This window comes from Phaenicophaeus curvirostris, chromosome 2, assembly GCF_032191515.1.
Source record: "Phaenicophaeus curvirostris isolate KB17595 chromosome 2, BPBGC_Pcur_1.0, whole genome shotgun sequence".
NCBI classification, from domain to species: Eukaryota; Metazoa; Chordata; class Aves; order Cuculiformes; family Cuculidae; genus Phaenicophaeus; species Phaenicophaeus curvirostris.
Window position 1 is genome coordinate 24,192,029 of NC_091393.1, and position 20,805 is coordinate 24,212,833.

General features: G+C 37.4%; 1 protein-coding gene across 1 annotated transcript in view; it reads left to right on the forward strand.

Annotated features, from left to right (window-relative positions):
- Window positions 1–20,805, forward strand: part of CSMD1 (CUB and Sushi multiple domains 1) — a 1,116,699-nt gene that overhangs the window by 878,726 nt on the left and 217,168 nt on the right. The window contains exons 22-23 of the mRNA XM_069851527.1: window positions 1,308–1,477; window positions 10,857–11,013. Of these exons, the coding sequence (XP_069707628.1) occupies window positions 1,308–1,477; window positions 10,857–11,013 (327 nt within the window). The remainder of the gene's footprint in view (window positions 1–1,307; window positions 1,478–10,856; window positions 11,014–20,805) is intronic.

Sequence of the window (20,805 nt, forward strand, 5' to 3'; positions counted from 1 at the left end):
GACTTATTGGAACAAGAAATTTGGCCAGTTCTAGATTAGGGAAAGCCCACTGTGCACTTTATCTCTTAATGTATATTTATTAGTGGTTGACAGTCAATCACTGAAACAAAACATATAACACTATATGAACGTTATGTCAAAAAAAAACCCCTCCGCTTCCATAACATATTTTTATTTAGGTTTTCTTTTAAGCATTTTACTTCTGTATTTTCCAGTTTTTGAAGGATGTAGATAATAAGATACCTATGCAGCCTAAGGGAACATAGATTTTTTTTGTGTGGATCTTTACTTGGGCAAACATCTGTTGGCAGAAGTCTTGAGTAGACTACTGATGTCATAAACGCAAGAACACATCAAGCAGTATGAGTCTGAGCATTTTTGACAGTAATTTTGGCATTGCTTTGAATTAAATTTTATACAATCAATTAATTCCACCTCCTCCCTGAAAAAAACAAAGACAAAAATAGCTGCATATGAACACACACAGAGAAATATAGATATGTGTTTGTTTGAACAGTGCACCAATGTTATTTTCTGTCACTTCAGATGTTTTCATTTATGTGGAATAATTGTATTACTCTTTATTTAGAACTCTATCTGTGCCCGTGAGCTGGAATATACCACTATTCCTACACTTTATTATTTTGTTTACTAGGGAGAAATTTAAAAAAATGTCTACTCCTAAAAATGTCAATAAGTTCTTACTACAGATGGCTGTGAAAGAAACTCATCTACTCTTTACTTGGAAAATAATGGAGCTGTGTGCTTGGTCCTGACTCATGCCAATAAATATTGGCTTGTTTCTTATTTTTTTCTTTTTATTCCTGGTGGAGAAATAAAAAAATTGAAGAATTCTTGATTTATTGTAAGATTCTTTTGTCTCAACAGCTCATTGTCTGCTTTTTCTAATAATTGTTTTTAAAGCCAAAGAGGGAAGTAATTGAAATCAATGTTAAATTTATCTGAAAAGACGTTAGAATAATAATATTTCAACAAAACATCCAGTTTTTATGGAATTTGTCTAATCTGCATTATAGGTTAGTCTAATGGAAGGGCTAAGAGATAAATTAGAAATAAAGAGAATCACATAAAAGCACATAATAAACATACCCAGTCAAATGCAGAAGATAGCAACTTTAGTAGAGATTTTAGAAGTTCATCCTACAGATAAAATCTAGCAGAAACATGCTTTTCCTAGATAGCCCCTTAGTCTTCATAGAGTCTAAATATTACTGAAAATAACTCATGTTTTCTTGAAATGGGTAATTCACTTTTTTTTTTTTTTTTAATGTGTATGTTTTCTTTAGCTGAATGTGGAGCAACTGTCTCTGGAAATGAAGGAACATTGCTGTCTCCAAATTTTCCATCTAATTATGACAACAACCATGAATGTATCTACAAAATTGAAACAGAGGCTGGAAAAGGGATCCACCTTAGAGCCAGAAGCTTTCAGCTGCATGAAGGAGATATTGTTAAGGTAAAAGAAAAACAATTTGACTTTCTACCATGCTAAGCATTCACATTGCACTAACAAGTCTGCTTTTAACAGGATTATTCTCATTTCACTTTCTTATGCAAAATGAATAAATTCTACATGGATAGCATCACTTTCTTTATACTGGATTCAGTTATTTATATTAGCTTCAAAGAAACTATAAGTGACATTAGGAGTTCAATTACATGCGTAATGGGTTTAAGTCTACAAAGAAAACCTAAAATATTAACTTGTATTTTGAATATAAACTGTCTATATAATCTTCTGTTTGTGGTAATATTTGTAAGTGTAGCACTTATGTTTACTTTGTATTTTATACTTAACAGAGGTTGGGTTTTAATTCTGATATTTTTTTGTACATTTTTATTTTCTTATTTTATTTTTCTTGAGCAGAAGTGCTTTTGTTTTGGTGTGTTTAGGGTAATCTGGGGTAATTACAGAAGATGGTTTTAATTCTCTGTGTTGTAGGTAGCCTTTGAAACTTGTCCCAAATATATACAGACTTTGAACTTGTAATGTACTTTTCTACAACATGGGCATAATCTCCTTTCTTAAGGATGACTGCTGCGTTCTTTTATGTTCTGAAAACCATGGCATTCATTTGAAGTGTTGAGCATACCTTAAATTATTCTTTCAAATTTATGTCTCTAAATTTTCAGTGCTAATTGATACTTCTAATCATTAAGTATTCAGAACTCCATTAACAACTTGCTGTCTAGGGATCTCACAGCAACCTATTTAATATGTTAGAAATTGCTGTCTATGTTTCTAACTTGATTTTTGTATTTTTATTTGAACTGAATGCTTCCCACAAGGAGTTTAGAGTTATCATTTTTATGAATCAAATTTTGGTGGCTGTATTTTTATCCTTTTCCTCATATTAAGAGACTCTTTATGTAGATCAGTGTGAAAATTTGATTTTAAGTTATAAGTTGCCTTATAGTGAAGGTGGGAAGGAAAAAAAAAAGACTCTTCTCTATAAGTATAAATCTCTTTAAGTATGGTCTTTATTAATATAGACATTCATAACTATGTTGTTATACCTGTTCTTTTTAATGAGACTGAATTACACCATGAAATAAGTAAATCTTTAAGAATCGCCTATGCTTTTAGAAAATTACAGTCACAGGAACAGCATTTTCTCCATCCTTGCATACAAAATTGTTGATATTAAACACCTTCGCGTTTGTGTGGACACAATGAATGAAACACTGAAAGACCTTGACTTACAGATTTTCTTTTAGGTCAAAACAAGTTGAGTAAGTGGGCAAAATATGAGGTCTATATTGTCCCTTGGTCTATATTGTCCCCTCCCATGGTCTGACAGTGCAGACAAAGAATTTAACTCCCCACTGAGCTTCTTGGATATGGTACATCAGTCTCTCAGTAGCTTTGCACATATGTAGTTTATAAATAATTTAATAAACTACCTTAACAAAAAAAAATCTCATAAGCCCTAAACAAACTTTCACAGAACTCAATTATCCTTCAGAACATCTCATGAGTAACACCAAGCATACTTAAAACTATTCCCTGGAGAGATAAGAAAGATATGCTTGAGAGAAATCATGTTAGATACTTTCTTCTTTCATTGATCTGTTGGCTCAATACTCCTCAGGATCCACAGGAAGCAAAGGTAAAATTCTGTTGATGACTGTACTGCAAGGCCTGGTCTCCAAGGCAACTGGCACATCACAACTTCCATTTTTACAATTTAACTCCCTTCCCCAACAGTCTCTCCATAACCTGCATTTGTAAAAGAAAAGTCTGTTTCCTTTCTAGTCTCATGCCAGGATGTCCTCATCCACATTTCCATTGGGATTAGCCCTTGATATAAACCCCCAAACTTACTCAGGCATTGGACAGAAGGCTGCCAAATGTACTTGTCAAAATCTTGAGTGAAAACGTGCTGGAGGTTGAAAAGAGGGTATAACTGAGTGTTAATGTTTTGGATTGTATCCTAGCTTTAATTATATTAGTGGCTGAAGTATCTATAGTATTCAGGTGTTATAAACTTGTCCATGCAGCTTCTGTTTTCTTTAGTTTATCTATAGGGCATGTTCTTCTCGATGGAAAGAAATGTTCTTTCCAGTCTTGGCACATGTCATGAGATAATACTGACTGCCTGCTTCCCACTAAAAAGACACTTTGTGATGATTTAATCTGATAGCTGAAAGCAGAGAAAGTTCCAGCAACCTAGTATAGGAGGTCAGAATGAAGAACTTTTGTTTCCCACAACGTTGTTAGTTGTCTTACAAACACCATTTTCCTGAATGGAACCAAGTGGTCATCTAGCTCGTTATAGCAATAGGTAATTTATTCAGGTCACACATGCAAGCTTGGCCACTGTCTATGCTCCATTGCCCCTTTGCCATCTCTTCCACCTGCTACTAATGTGTTGTCTTTGAAATCTGCTAGTCCTTTAAATTAATTAATCATAGAATTATAGAATAACCAGGTTGGAAGAGACCCACCGGATCATCAAGTCCAACCATTCCTATCAGTGCTGCTAGAAACTTATTCTGTGTCATCAAATTGTGGAAGTTCACTATGTACTGCATAAATAAGCAGTTTTTTTCATCTCTTTGAAATCAACATTGTTAATTGATTAATGAAACATTAAGTTTCATTAAGTAGCCCTTTGCTCTAACAATACTAGTTTGATAAATAGTTCTGCAAGCATGTTCTCCAATACCTTCATGATTTTGTAAACTTCAATCATATCCCTTCTCAGCCTTCTCTTGTCCAAACTGAGTCTCTGCTTCTAAAACATATACCCCTCAATCATTGCCTGTGTCTGTGATTTCTACAGCTCTAGTCTGTTCTTATGCACTTCCATGGGCTTAAGAAATGGATAATAAAAGGCACTATTATAAACAGAAGCGAATAAATGCCCTCTATTTTGTTTTTAAATCCTCATTCTTCTAAAACCTGTCATATTTCAAGGCTAAATCATCTTTAGGATTAATTGTCAATTTTTTTTGTACACGTGTGAATCCATCTTTTCTCCTTCATACGAGGTCATGTATTTTTCTTCTTCAATAATTTATCAGAAGTCACTATTGCATTCCTTTTCCATTTTGTTTTTTATGTTTTTTGCAAAGAAAGTATCCTTTTAAATATCACTTAGGAAAAAGGAAAAGGTCTTATGGACTACAGCACCTAGTTTTTAGCAAGAAGAACGTGTTCACTCTGGACTAATATAACATAATCCTTCCCTGCCCTGCCTTTCCCACCCTTCCCCTCCCCTTTGGGAGAACTGTGGACTTCTGAAGTTTCCTTTCTTACCTATTTGTATCCTAAATATGAACAAAATATTTCATAAACACACGTTTTCTGTCTTGTGTCTGCACAGGGGAAAGTCCCAAGATTACCTTGCAGGCAACTTGCAAGGGATGCACTAAGGATGAATAATATTTATAAAATCTAGGCTGAAATACAGGGCATTTTCCCACCTGAATATCTTACTCTGTTTTTAAAGAAAATAGGTACATACGTAGTTCTGCATTGGGTGTGGGTGCCCAAACTTCCACAGGGCACGGCTGAGCCCCACAGCCAAGGTGGTGGTGCCCTGGGGAAAGCGGATTTGTGAAAGGGCAAAAAAATCTGTGCAACAGTGTATGAGAAAGAGGAGTGAAGAAAAGAAGTGTGAGAAAAAATCTTGATAATGCCAAGGTCAACTCAACATAAATGTCTTATGATATATATAATATCACTATTAGTTTGAGACAAGATCACTAAGAATTCTGTGAGGATGTAATTAAGAGATTTTGGAATATATATAGGAAGATGCATAAAAATGTCAGGAAGCTATACAGGAATTATCTCTCTAACCATAAAAGCAGTATGCTTTTAAAATGCATTTCCCTTTGGGATGATTTTATGCCATTAAAATCTCAGCAATCAAAGAAAAAAGGCAAAAGGCAGGTCTTGCCAGACTAACCTGATCGCCTTCTATGACAAAGTGACCCGGCTACTGGATGAGGGAAAGGCTGTGGATGTGGTCTTCCTGGACTTCAGCAAAGCCTTTGACACAGTTTCTCACAGCGTTCTGCTTGAGAAACTGTCACCTCTGGCCTGGACAGGCGCACACTCTCCTGGGTGGAAAACTGGTTGGATGGCCGGGCCCAGAGAGTGGTGGGAAATGGTGTGAAATCCAGCTGGAGGCCAGTGACAAGTGGGGTTCCCCAGGGCTCAGTGCTGGGTCCAGCCCTGTTCAATGTCTTCATCAATGACCTGGATGAAGGCATCGAATGCACCCTTAGCAAGTTTGCGGATGACACTAAGCTGGGTGGAAGTGTCGATCTGCTGGAGGGTAGGGAGGCTCTGCAAAGGGATCTGAACAGGCTGGACCGCTGGGCAGAGTCCAATGGCATGAGGTTTAACAAGGCCAAATGCCGGGTCCTGCACTTGGGGCACAACAACCCTGTGCAGTGCTACAGACTGGGAGAAGTCTGTCTAGAAAGCTGCCTGGAGGAGAGGGACCTGGGGGTGTTGGTTGACAGCCGACTGAATATGAGCCAGCAGTGTGCCCAGGTGGCCAAGAAGGCCAATGGCATCTTGGCTTGTATCAGAAACGGCGTGACCAGCAGGTCCAGGGAGGTTATCCTCCCTCTGTACTCGGCACTGGTGAGACCGCTCCTCGAATACTGTGTTCAGTTCTGGGCCCCTCACCACAAGAAGGATGTTGAGGCTCTGGAGAGAGTACAGAGAAGAGCAACAAAGCTGGTGAAAGGGCTGGAGAACAGGCCTTATGAGGAGCGGCTGAGAGAGCTGGGGTTGTTTAGCCTGGAGAAGAGGAGGCTGAGGGGTGACCTCATTGCTCTCTACAACTACCTGAAAGGACGTTGTAGAGAGGAGGGTGCTGGCCTCTTCTCCCAAGTGACAGGGGACAGGACAAGAGGGAATGGCCTCAAGCTCCGACAGGGGAGGTTTAGGCTAGACGTTGGGAAAAAATTCTTTACAGAAAGGGTCATTGGGCACTGGAACAGGCTGCCCAGGGAGGTGGTTGAGTCACCTTCCCTGGAGGTGTTTAAGGCACGGGTGGACGAGGTGCTGAGGGATATGGTTTAGTGTTTGGTAGGAACGGTTGGACTCGGTGATCCGGTGGGTCTCTTCCAACCTGGTTGTTCTGTGATTCTGTGATTCTGTGAAAACTGAAAAGTTTATTTGTAAGTAATTTCTCTTTACTGTCAGAATGAGATACTGGAATTGGAGAAAATCTAGCCAGCCTTTCTGTCTCCTTCAGGTCAGTGCCCGTTTTTACATTCCTATAGCAGATGCAGATAAATTAACACCGTTACTACAGTTCTTCACCTCATGAATAATTGTAGTGCTGTCCTCTTGCCTACATATTTTAATCCCAGCAATAGAGCAAGCACTTCCCTTCCAGTTCATCAAAAATGTTTAGGTGAAATGGGGTGTCTCTGAATGCTCTGGCTACATTTATCCTAGTGCTCTCAACAATGCTGTGATTGTTCCTTGCTGCCGTCAAGGCCAGCTTCCACAGTTGGACTCCATCCATCACATTAAACTCTCTAGTCTTGCAAAACAAGGTGGCTCATTCAAACTGTCTCTCAGAAACAGTCCCTGACCTATGCAGCTCCTGGGCTAATGCTTTCTCAAGAAGGATTTGTGACAGTGTTAGTAAGTCTGCATTAAATGTGTGGCAAGGATGTACTGACAATAAATACTGCGTAGACAATCAGGTTGTGGTGGCTGGACACGTTCACCGGCACTGTTTACTTGCTTTGAAAACACAAACTGCCTCAGCTGTTTATATTCAACCAGGTTTTCTGTTGGCATAAGTGGTCACAATGAGGCTGAACTTTGGGGCTGTGGTGCATAAAGAATAATATAACATTTGCAAGGGTATTTCTGATCTCAGCAACACTGTGAGGAGGGGTCAAAACTAATGTTTTCAAGGAGAATTTGTGCAGGTTAATGACTGAGAAGCAGGCAAAGTTTTTTGCAGCTGTGGCAAAGTCTGAACTTGAATTGGTGGGGAAGAAGTCTGAACTCAAGTAAAGCAACAGAAACAGAATCACCTTTCCTTGAATCCTGTGTTCAGTTCTGGGCCCCTCACCACAAGAAGGATGTTGAGGCTCTGGAACGAGTCCAGAGAAGAGCAACAAAGCTGGTGAGGGGGCTGGAGAACAGGCCTTATGAGGAGCGGCTGAGAGAGCTGGGGGTGTTTAGCCTGGAGAAGAGGAGGCTGAGGGGAGACCTCATTGCTCTCTACAACTACCTGAAAGGACGTTGTAGAGAGGAGCGTGCTGGCCTCTTCTCCCAGGTGACAGGGAACAGGACAAGAGGGAATGGCCTCAAGCTCCACCAGGGGAGGTTTAGGCTGGACATTAGGAAAAAATTCTTCACAGAAAGGGTCATTGGGTACTGGAACAGGCTGCCCAGGGAGGTGGTTCAGTCACCTTCCCTGGAGGTGTTTAAGGGATGGGTGGATGAGGCACTGAGGGGCATGGTTTAATGTTTGATAGGAATGGTTGGACTTGATGATCTGGTGGGTCTTTTCCAACCTGGTGATTCTATGATTCTATGATTTTGAGGCATATGACAAAACTGAGTACCTGAATTATCTGTTTGGTTTAAACCTTATCCTTTCTCATCACTAACACTTCAGTTTCCCGATCTCCCAGCTGTAACTTCCACTTGAAATTTAATAATTCTTTAAAGTGGCACTTACAGTGAAATCTTTATAATGCAATTATTGTGAATTTGTCAGAGGTAAGAGGAAAACCAGGATGTTATTCCATGTCTTTCATCTATTTGGCCATTTACACCTTCTCTTTTTGCTCATGACAGAGAAAATAGTAATTGTAATGTGTGAGTTTCAAATGGATCCTCCTAAATGAATTAAAAATGTGTGGTACTAACAGTGATAATGTCTAGACTTATGTGTTAAATGTCTTCTCGAAATCTCTAGGCAGTCATATAAGACAGAACACAATGGCTGACTACAGGTTATCTATTGGGAATGTGCCTTGGCCCACATTAATTACTAAGCCATGACCAAGAATTATTAGGGAAAAAGCTTTTTCTTTCCCAGGGGTGGTTCAAACTAGTTATCATTTTAGACCACGGAGATTCAATGCATATAACATTATTTCAATTACTAGAGTAGACATGTACCTACTTATATCTGTAATGTTAACAACTGGATAAGTGTCCCCAGCTAAAAATTGTCACTTTTTTGGCATCTAATTTCACATGATCTGTCTTATCTCATTTTTACTTCATAAAACAATGTTTTCATTTGTGTCTGGATTCATCTTGAGAGATGCAATGTTAGAAAACTGTTGGAACAGGATGTCTATGGAAGAGTTGTAGTAATCAGCTGGTTTTTGGTTTTTGTCTTTTTATTTTAAGATGAATAAAAATCACATTTTTAACATAGTTGGGATTTTTTATTAATAACAATTAAAAATAGATCATTCCATCTTTCAAACCAAGTAAATTTTATCTGTTCTTTTTGCATAATATGTGTGACCAGAATGTTGTTATAAATAAACCTTATGATGAACAAATGTTTATTTATTTTGTACAATGGATTTACAGTCCTGATAAATAAAGTGTAATCAATCCATGAAAGTGATCTGTAGTTCTGGCCCAGGACAGTGGTAGAAGTTTGGAAGCATTTTTTCAGATACTCTTAGCACAGCTTAAAGTCGTATTTCTGCCAACAGGTAGATATTAAATATGCGTTACTGCTCACACAAATCTTAAATACAATTGATTGTCTCTTCTGAGACCTTGTCCATGTGGCCTGAAATAAGACAATCTTTGCCTTAGTAATAAAGACAGAATGCATTGTTCTATTAATGACCAGCATAATGTATTATTTTTCAAAGATTCTTTTATGGAAGGTAATTATTTATATTTGTTTATATTTATTAAACTAAATATAGGCTTTTACCTTAAAAAAAAATCTCTGTGCATGCTGGCTTTATTATTTTATTTTGCTAATATCAGCACTTGAAATGAATGAATTGTTCTCAAGACATTCACCTATATTGATGGTAAGCTGGTATTTTCTCCACTGAGAAAATAGCTCTGCTCTTAACTGGTGGTCATCATCCATAAATGTAGTTGCAGTGCTCTGCAAAAGGCGCATTGGACATTCAAATGGAAAGAAGTGTCTGTGACTCAAATGTAGCAATTTAGGTTGTTAAATGGGTCATTTCCTGCTTCTGGCTGGAATCAGTATAAATCCTCATTGTACCACAAGGTCTGGGAATGGTGAGATGAAGATCCAGAGATTAGGATACTTACTGTAATTTTGTCTTTTATGCTAGTTATCTGCAGTCACTCTCAGATGTATGAGATTGGGGTAACTTATATTTTATTTCATATTAGAATAAAGCTGTTCAGGTTGATTATTTGCTTTTACATAAGCATCCCCTTGATGCATGGTATATTTTTGGAAGTATGAAACATGCTTCATATTTGTCTATTTTTCCATGATAAAGTACAGGTGATTTATTTAATTTAAAGAAGTTGTTATCTTTTTATTTTTTTTAATCATTTTAATTAAAAAAAAACCCCAAAACAAAAAACCAAACTCAAACAAACAGAAAAACCCATAGAAGACTGTTCTGGTACTTTATGTCTTTCAAGGCTTCATAATAAGCAAAAATAAATTTTCGACCCCTAGCCAATTCTTTGTGCTTGTCCTGTAGTGGCGAACGATCTAAAGAACACTCTTACTCATTCTTTGACTGGAGGTTAATTTTGTTGATTTTGTCTCTCATTGAAAGTTTTTAATAAAATAACATAAATAAAGAAGATCATCTCTATGCTTAGGTTGGAAATAGGCTCAAACCTTTATTAAGACCTTTCTTTCTTTATTAAAACCTATAGTAAGACAAAAAGTTGCTGTAGGCTTAGAATCTGAAATAAGAAGTGACAGATTGACTTTAATACGTCTACCTCAGTTCTGATGTTAATATCTCTGGACACTAGAAAACAGCGCAGTTTACTTACTTCAGTAGTGATTTCAGAGGTCATACTTCTGTTAGCCTTTGTGAATAATTATGAAAAATAATCTGACTTTATGAAACCTCAGAAGGTAGACTTGCTTATAAATACTAATTCCATTCAGAATGACCTCACAAAACTGAAAAGGAAAAAAGACTGAAAAATATCTTAACAGTGACAGAATATTTTCTATTTCACTGAACTGCATAACCAAGCCGTATGTACCTGACACAATGGAAACACTAATGCTTTTGGAGAAACTATTGGCAATACGTAGCTGACTTTGGAAGTATCATATAAGGATAAACTAATATTTTTCTGATATTTATATAAGGTGTCCAGTTCAATGCTATTATTTTTTTTCCACAAGGTGTATGATGGAAAAGACAGTTCTGCACGCTCTCTGGGAGCCTTCACCAAAAATGAGTTGATGGGAGTTATCTTGAACAGCACCTCTAACCATTTGTGGATAGAGTTTAATACCAATGGATCTGATACCGACCAAGGATTTCAGCTCACTTACACAAGTAAGTAGCTCACAAAAATGTTCTGATGGGGAACATCAGTGGGGAAAGGTGTATTTCTCAGCTGCAGTGATTTCTCATGGAATGGTGAAGAGAGTTTCCTAGAATTTCCTAGAATGTAGAAATTCGGAATCTGAATTTTACTTGTCTACATGTCTGGGTAAGTTTCAGTAATTAGAGAGCATTACTAAAAGAAAAGTCGTAACCTTTCAAATTTAGAAAGCATTGTTATTTTGAGGATTTAGCAGTGGGGTTTGAATAAGAGTGAATTGTGACATCTGTGGGTTGTATATATTAGTGTTGTACTGTAGCAGATACAAAGCCAGACATTAAAAATGGAACATTTAATTCCTGCAGACAAATTTAAGAATATAAAAGTACAGATGAGAATAAAAAGAATGCAGTGTGCTTGGGTGAACACTTAACATGTCTGCTTGTCAGGATCAAGGTGAAGTACGTTGGAAGAAGACCTGAGTAAACAAGTTTTGACAAACAGTGCACTTGTCCAACAGCTTGGATGTAATTAATTTAAGTACTTAAGCTGGCAAAACAATGAGTTTTTTGGAAGGGATAACTTTGGGGATAGCTACTTTGTTTCCAACACATATAAAGAGATTTGGCCCACCTTTCAAGGAATCTCCTAATTCCCTTTGCCTTCAATTTGTTGTCTTTTATATCAGTTTCCATGAACCTCTACTAAATCCTTCAGAGAAGAGCAACACATCATAAGGTGACATAGAAATGGAATCACAACTGTTTCTAATATATCTGCTGATTTCCCTCTGGATTGGAGCCAGCTGTGGAACAAGCAGAAATAATTTAATAATGTGGAATAAGCAGAAATAATAAGCAGTGTGCACAGGTGGCCAAGAAGGCCAATGGCATCTTGGCTTGTATCAGAAATGGTGTGACCAGCAGGTTATTCTCCCTCTGTACTTGACACTGGTGAGACCGCATCTCAAATCCTGTGTTCAGTTCTGGGCCCCTCACTACGAGAAAGGTTGCCGAGTTCTTCCTGCCTACAAGTCATACTTCAGCCACCTTTAGTTGTAGGTCTTTATAGTACTATTCCCATTAATGCTATTGAAATTAGGATTAATGCAGCTTTGAAGCTTGAATTTTAGAACCATTACAATGTGATGTTAAAAAGACTAACTTAAAAGTTTACTATTTCACTTCTGTGCAACTACTATGCAAAGATCTTTTTTTAACATCATGACTTCAGTGAATGCTATTAAATTTACAGATACAACAAAATAAATTAGTGGTCCATGAGAACAGAAAGGTGGATAAAGAAACATTTATTTCTGTTTTCAGAATCTCATTGCTGACATTAGGATTCTATAAACTCAGAATCTGAGTTGTTTGTATAAATTGTAGAAATCAGAATATATACAGATAGTAAAAGGAAATCTATAATGGATTTAAGTTCTAATAAAATATGCTATACAGGAAATTGCTTCAGGGCAAGAACAATGCTAAATTGAAGTTAAAAATTATAGTAATTTAGTAATTTAATTCTGTTATTTATAACTACAAGATGATTTCAAGGAAATGTATTTAGCACAATTGGTAGGTTTGTTACTGGAAATGATCATGAAAAAATCTGTACTCTTTCTCAACTGTTTTGAGAAAGTAAGAAATATTTTGACTGAAGACTAAAATTACAGTGATTGTATTTAAGGAAACTTCTTCAGAAAAATGGAGACAATAATATTTTGTTAATATTTTAGCCTGAGATTGGAAGGGTCAATATATACAGATAAGAGTCAATGAATCAGTAATTTGAGAAATTGCCGTATCTGAGTCAACTGGAGGAGAAAAAAAGCAAGATGAACAAAGACAAAAACTTGTCTACTTTTGGCAAAGAAAGGTTATATAAAGGCAATTCCTTAAATCTAAGGTGAAAATTTGTTAGAATGAACAAGGGAGTGTCTGGCTTCACTCATAGTACCTCTGCACTGGCTTCAGAGGGAGTGACTGTGAACATTCATACCTCAGTGCTGAGGAAACGGCAGCTTAATGGAACCAAATTTTAATACATTACTCCGTCTTAAATGTCTTCCATGAAGAAGTAAGAGAGTTGTTCAATATGAGAAGTTAGTAGATTATTTCAGTCTTAAGAATGAAGTCAAAATTTTACTAATATTCCTTCATGTTTTTTACTCCTCACAAACAAAGCTTGCAAAAATAAAAAGACTTTCTTTGACCCCTTCTTAATACATCTCGTCATTTTAAAAATCATGGGAAGCATTTGTAAAATCCATGGAACAAAAAAGGACTTTTAAGATGGCTTTAATTTCCTAATAATAGAATAATAATAATAATAATTTCCTATCATTCCCACTGGACTGGAGGCTGGCTGATGTAGTGCCCATCTACAAGAAGGGTCGCAGGGAGGACCCAGGGAACTCCAGGCCTGTCAGTCTGACCTCAGTGCCAGGGAAAGTCATGGAGCAGGTGATCTTGAGTGCTATCATGAAGCACATGCAAGAGAACCGGGTGATCAGGCCCAGTCAACATGGGTTCACAAAAGGCAGGTCTTGCCAGACTAACCTGATCGCCTTCTATGACAAAGTGACTCGGCTGCTGGATGAGGGAAAGGCTGTGGATGTATCTTCCTGGACTTCAGTAAAGCCTTTGACACAGTTTCTCACAGCGTTCTGCTTGAGAAAATGTCACCTCTGGCCTGGACAGGCGCACACTCTCCTGGGTGGGAAACTGGTTGGATGGAGGGCCCAGAGAGTGGTGGGAAATGGTGTGAAATCCAGCTGGAGGCCAGTGACAAGTGGGGTTCCCCAGGGCTCAGTGCTGGGTCCAGCCCTGTTCAATGTCTTCATCAATGACCTGGATGAAGGCATCGAGTGCACCCTGAGCAAGTTTGCGGACGACACTAAGCTGGGTGGAAGTGTTGATCTGCTGGAGGGTCGGGAGGCTCTGCAAAGGGATCTGAACAGGCTGGACCGCTGGGCAGAGTCCAATGGCATGAGATTTAACAAGGCCAAATGCCGGGTCCTGCACTTGGGGCACAACAACCCTATGCAGCTACAGACTAGGAGAAGTCTGTCTAGAAAGCTGCCTGGAGGGGAGGGACCTGGGGGTGTTGGTTGACAGGGACTGAACATGAGCCAGCAGTGGCCCAGGTGGCCAAGAAGGCCAATGGCATCTTGGCTTGTATCAGAAACGGCGTGACCAGCAGGTCCAGGGAGGTTCTTCTCCCTCTGTACTCGGCACTGGTGAGACCGCTCCTCGAATCCTGTGTTCAGTTCTGGGCCCCTCACCACAAGAAGGATGTTGAGGCTCTGGAGCGAGTCCAGAGAAGAGCAACAAAGCTGGTGAGGTGGCTGGAGAACAGGCCTTGTGAGGAGCGGCTGAGAGAGCTGGGGGTGTTTAGCCTGGAGAAGAGGAGGCTGAGGGGAGATCTCATTGCTCTCTATAACTACCTGAAAGGAGGTTGTGGAGAGGAGAGTGCTGGCCTCTTCTCCCAAGTGACAGGGGACAGGACAAGAGGGAATGGCCTCAAGCTCCGCCAGGGGAGATTTAGGCTGGACATTAGGAAAAAATTCTTCACGGAAAGGGTGATTGGGCACTGGCAGAGGCTGCCCAGGGAGGTGGTTGAGTCACCTTCCCTGGAGGTGTTGAAGGCACGGGTGGACGAGGTGCTGAGGGACATGGTTTAGTGTTTGATAGGAATGGTTGGACTCGATGATCCGGTGTGTCTCTTCCAACCTGGTTATTCTATGATTCTATGATTCTATGATCAATAGAGATCTGCATGTAAACACGTAAGTTTAGAAATTTTGAGGCTATAACTGTCTCATGTGACAGTTACTTTTTTTGACTGAGAAAATGTCACTTCTTCTTTCATAATTTCAGTTTCATAATTTGGGGGATTTTTTTTTCCCCCTGTCCAATTAGATCCTTCCTCCCAGAAACACCTCTATTTTTTTGTGAGGAAAAGAAGATGTAGACATAGGCATTCCCACACCTGGACTTACCTTTCCTGTTCACTGCTCGGTTCAAAGATTTGTCCATTCTGGAATAAAGATTCTAGTGTTTTGTGCTGTCATGTCAGTAGCATTTAGTGTTAAATTGGCATTCAAATTAAAAAGAAATCTTATTGATGCCACAGAGTGACAGGCGGTAAAAGCACAACCCAGCTGTCTGCTAAAAGTAACAGACTACAACTTTAAATAAGGAGCAATGCTGTACAGCCTCTGAATAACAAACAGGCAGTTTCCATGTGTTGTCTAACTGCTCCCCTATCAGTCCTGTCACAAGAGGAATTTTAATGGTGGCTGTTAAAATCTGCTCATCGTGTGGAGAACTGACCTTACTCTCATTTGTGTCGCAAATGCTTCGTTGCTACTGCTTAATCCTCATTCTTTGAACATAGTCTCACTTTTCTTAGCAAGTGAGAAAACGCCCCTCCACGCTGTATCATATATGTCACATGGAAAAGTTTTCTGACACTGAGTACTGCGTAATGCTGACTGCTCTCTGGTCTGTATGGAGTTGTGAGGATCACAGAGGACTCAGCACTAGAACGTACTTCTAGAGCAGTCTCTCTTAACTCCTGTGAAGATAACTTGCATAGTAATTTTACTTGAGTCTTATTTGGTGCACACGGGTTTCAAGGCGACAATTACTTTCACAATTTCACAGCCGGTAGCTGTGTCATTCATTATCTTTTAAAGATGTTGCCATTTTATGTATCTGTCCAAATTTCATAGAAAGAAGGTAAAACAATAAAATTTTCATATCTCAAAATAGAGGCTGCAACAAAGTAGGTAGTATCTGAGCTTCCTCTTCAAATGTTTGTCCATGCCTTCTTCTTGGTAAAATTTCTTTGAGAAGAAAACACTCTTTCCCTTCACAGTAGCAGGTAGAACTCTCAAAACTAATTTCTTCTCATGGTGCCTGAAGATGATATATTATCTATATTTGTAACACCATCCACCCATGTTATAAAATCATGGAATCATGGAATCATAGAATCATAGAATAGTTAGGGTTGGAAGGGACCTTAAGGTCACCTAGTTCCACCCCCCTGCCATGGGCAGGGACAGAAAGTATCTCAGTGTGGAAATGTGATGAAACTTTACTACTGTGTAGAATTGTTCTGTGGGCTTTTCTCAAACCCAAGAGCTTTTACCAAGTTCCTTGCACTGGTGGCTGCCTGTCTGAGGTAGCATGAAGTTGCTCTCAGTCCTTATCCAGTCATCTACTTTTTTTAGCAACAGCTTATCTAGCTCTCTGTGGCAATTTCATGGTTCCTCAGTCATGTGAAGGATATGATAGAAGAAAAAGCTCCACTTATCTGCAGAATAAGATTTGGAGTCCATTGTAGGGAGTCATTGGAATGGTCCATCCAGGAATACTGACAAATATTATCTGAAGAAATGTGCCTAGCTGCACTGGGCCAGCCAGCAATATGTTCTGCCTCACAACAGACTCCTGGATGTTTCAGAAACACATGGAACCATTACAGACTTTATAAAGCCTGAAAAACATTTAGAGATTTGCATTATACTCTGCAGCTCAATCTTATCTTTTTGAAGGCCTTTCACTCAATTGTTCCTGTTTCACTTGCTATAGATAAAAAATCAAGTTCCATGTTAGTTCCTCAACACTTGTCTTTCGTTATTATCTTCCATTTCCCTGTGATGTGAAATCAGATATTTTCCTGCACTTCTGTACTAAGATGGTAATGAAGGCTTGAAAAATTCTCACTAAGGATTTGGGGTTTTTGAGAGTGAATGTTTTGTAGACTCAGATCTTAATGTTAACTTCTGTCAGTTTTGGATCTATGACTATTTCTTTCACTGAAAGCAAAATACTGGGTGACTTATTTCTGCTAGAGGAATGTGTAAGATTAAGACCCTGGAGCTGTGCTCAACTACAGAGAACTTGCATCAAATTCTGTCTAGTGATTCTAAACCAAAACAGATTTAGGATTGTGCATAGATTTACTTTTTTAAAAATGTAGGTTTAAAATTGGGATTATTACTTATCATCTGTATTTAGCATGTGTATTTAGCAGTTTTTACAATGTTATTTTAATTGGTCTCAATGTACACCTTTCAGTTTAAGAAAAGAAATTACGAAATATATTTCTGCGATATGATGCACCGGTTTGATATTCACACTATTCTGATATTTCTAAAGACTTAGTTCTAATTTTCAGTTTAAATTCTGTATTATAAACGTTCTCTACCACTACATCTTTCAAGGGATAGTGAAAGTTAGCGTGTAAGGTGAATCTGAATTAGCATAATCTAAATTTATGTAAATGGTTTAAACGTCAAAATTAATCTAAGAGAATCCCAAACTGAAATTTAATTCAGTTCATTTGCTGTTGAGGGTAATTGAAAATGTTAAAAGAATGTCAGCAAAAACAATGTTCTGAAACTGCAAACTCAGTTGATTATCCTAGCACACACACAGACTGAAATTCAGAAATATAGTGGCTTTGCCTCAGGCTTTGTGGTGTCAGTTGAGCAGAACAATCCAGTAATGAAAAGAAGCTCTTGCAGTTTCCTTTCAGTAACTAATTGTACAAGATCGTTTCCAAAGAGAATCTTCACACACTGCAGTAAAAAGTAAGAGAAAATTAAATGGAACTAAATAAAAGGCAAAAATTGTCAAATGAGTGTGTCTTCGCCTATACATACATATAGTCACAGGTCATTTTAAGAGTAACATAATTATGTGACTAATCCTAAATTAATGTATTTTCCTATGCTGTATTGCATGCATAGGAAAAAATCATTATCAAAGAAAATTAAAATTTTAAAATTTAGAAGTAAAAATACAATAAATATCAAAAGAAAGGTTTGTTAGAAATTTTAATTAAGTTTCCTAGTGTAAAAGAATTATGAAATACTATTTAATAACATGATCACATTACATTTTTTTCCCTCCTTCCCCTGAAAATAAGAAACTGTCTTCTGCTTCCAACATATCCAATACTTATATAATCCAGCCACAATCTCAGAACTATGTTTCTCCACTGCACTGAATGATACCTCTGCTCAGGGCAACATGATAAGAAAAGATTTTCTTAATGTCTTATTTTGTGAAAATCAAAATATTTCCCAAGATTAGGATGCATTTAGTTTTAAAACTGAACTTCAATTTTATGACCTAAATTATTAAATACTTCCTCTTTGTGGATATATCTCACAGAATAAGTAAAAATACAATCTAAAAATAACTAAGATAAAAGTAGGATTTACGGAATTGCTGTTTAAAACCAAAAAGACTCAATGATAGCCTCTTTCTCTGTAGCACTTCTTTTGCATATCATGATATTTCCAACATTCTCAGTGCCCCAAAATTAAAGGAAACATACTCCTTACCTTATTAGTAAATGAGCAGAAAATGTGGAGATCTCATTTGCAAACAGAAGATATTCAAAGCATTTTATATTGTCGTAATCAATATAGTGTAATCTGGTTTCAGAGCCCTAACTTAAAGTTTTGAATATTTTTGGCAAAGAAACAAAATAAGGCATTATGTTATGAGCTTCTTTGAAACAAAATGCTATAAATTAGTCAAAATGTTAATAAATAAAAAAAACAAGCACACAGACCAAGACACCCCCCTCCAAACCTAAATATCCCCTAAACTTTGTATGAACTTAAAATATATTCGTCTTATAATAAGCTAAATAATTTGTTGTTATCCAGTTTTCATTAAGACATTTTAAAAATCATCTACAAATATATTAACTATTTCTCATTTTCAATTAAGGAAAAAAAGACATTTGATATAAGGTACTAGAACATGTGAAAGGTTATTTGTTAAAGGTTATTTTGATAATTGCCAGTTTTAACCTGTTGAAAGACTCCTGGTATTTCTATGTAGGGGTCAGATATTCTCAGCCAATCTAAAGTCACCACACTTTCATATTGTAATTCACATATACTATCAAGAAAACAGCTGCTTTTTAAAACTCTTCTGTTATAAAGTTAAAATATACAATTATACTTTGAAGGTGAGAAAGAGATGTCCATATGCATGTGTTGCTTTACATTTATATTGAAAGTCTACCTTTAGAATATTAAAGTAGGATTTTTCAGTGATGCCAATTCAGGTAGGCTTCTTAAGTGTATTTGTTTCCCATCTGCTGGTATGTGCATCCTAGCTACAGTGTGTGATCAAAATTTGCAAGCAGATTTCAGATAACTTCATAATCTCAGAAGTGCTGGCCTAAGGATTATGTTACTTTAGTGCTAAAGAACTGATCACCTTTGAAGCATTATTTCTGAGACCTTAGTGGAATATAGAGTTTCAATGAATTTGTCAGTGCAGTGGCTTGAAAGACGGAACTTCTTTGATTTCTTTGCCCCCTCAACTTGAACTTTTTCTCTCATATTTTTAAAGAAATCTATTTCTATGAAGCCATTACAGACTGTGTCATTATTTGTATGTGTAGTTAGGTTTACTGAGATTTAGCTGGGATTTGTTTCAAAAGTTAGCACGTTCCTTCTGTTCTTCATTGAGAGACTCTTGCTGGTTTGCAGTAAATCATGACCTCTTTTCCAAGTTTTACAGGAATACGCAGCAGTGTTACTGATAATTTCTTCCCAGTGATGTAATCACCAGAGCTTCCCATAAGCAAAAATTCTTATCTAAAATCCAGGTAAACAATGTCCAACACTCACCCCAAATCAACCAAGCGGTTACTTTGTCACAGAAGATTTTCTCAAGCACAATTTGCCCTTGGTGAATCAATGCTGACTTTATCCAAGCACGTAATTCATTTGACTTGTGATAGAGCCCCTGGGAGGATTCGTTCCGTAACTTTTCCAGAGACAGAAGAGCCTATACATTCCTGGATGCTCCTTTAAGCCCTTATTGTAGATGGGGGTGACATTAGCCTTCTTGCAGTCTTCTGGGGATGGAGAGATGATTGACTAACATTTATTGCAAGCTCCTGCTTACCACAATTCAAATGAAAGTTCTTTTAGGTGCCTCATTGTTTATTTGCTAGCTGTGAAGTTTAAGGAAGTATGAACTATGACAGTCTAACTATAAAATGTAAACAACGCAGTTGTAAAGATATTATTCGCTTCAATACTTCTCATACGGTTACACAAAAGTAAATCCTTAAATAGGGTTGGCTTTTTTTCACATTAGACATTTCAAGTTGTGTATGGCCATGAAATCAAAGTTTGGTTTTATCTTTCTTCTGATTTTTTTCCCCTTTCTGAAAACAGTTGAAATGACCTCTTCTAAAAGAACTCATGTAAAATATATTACATAACCATTTTTTTAAGGTTTATAAATTTAATAAAGTTTATGAAAATGTGACTTTTCAGGAAAAAATAATCTAGAGTTCACTTGCAAGGCTTTAATAAGCTCAGATGCAGGAATGTAACTGTTTTGGGTTCTTTTTCCCTCTCTTCATAGTATGAGGGAATTATTTATGTGTCAACAGATTAAGATTGTTGCCCTAGAATCTAGTTTTTTGTAAATGGACATTAGCAATAAATAACAACCAGATTTTGAGTTATCAAAGCTATGTTTCTAATTACTTAAAACTGTAAGAAAGTTATTTAGAATAAAATTAAGATTATTTGACCAACTGCTTATGCAGAGTATTAAAAACATCATCTTTAGCTTTCAGTCCTGTCAGCACTGTGCTGTTTTTTATAAACTTACACAAATCTTTTTCCATGTTTCAATCCATCCTTTATACTCATGGTGACTTGTTTTTCTAAGAGTGAGTATTCTAGAAAAGACTGTAAGGAAAGTAATGAGATTGTATTTACTGAAGCGGTTGGTAGG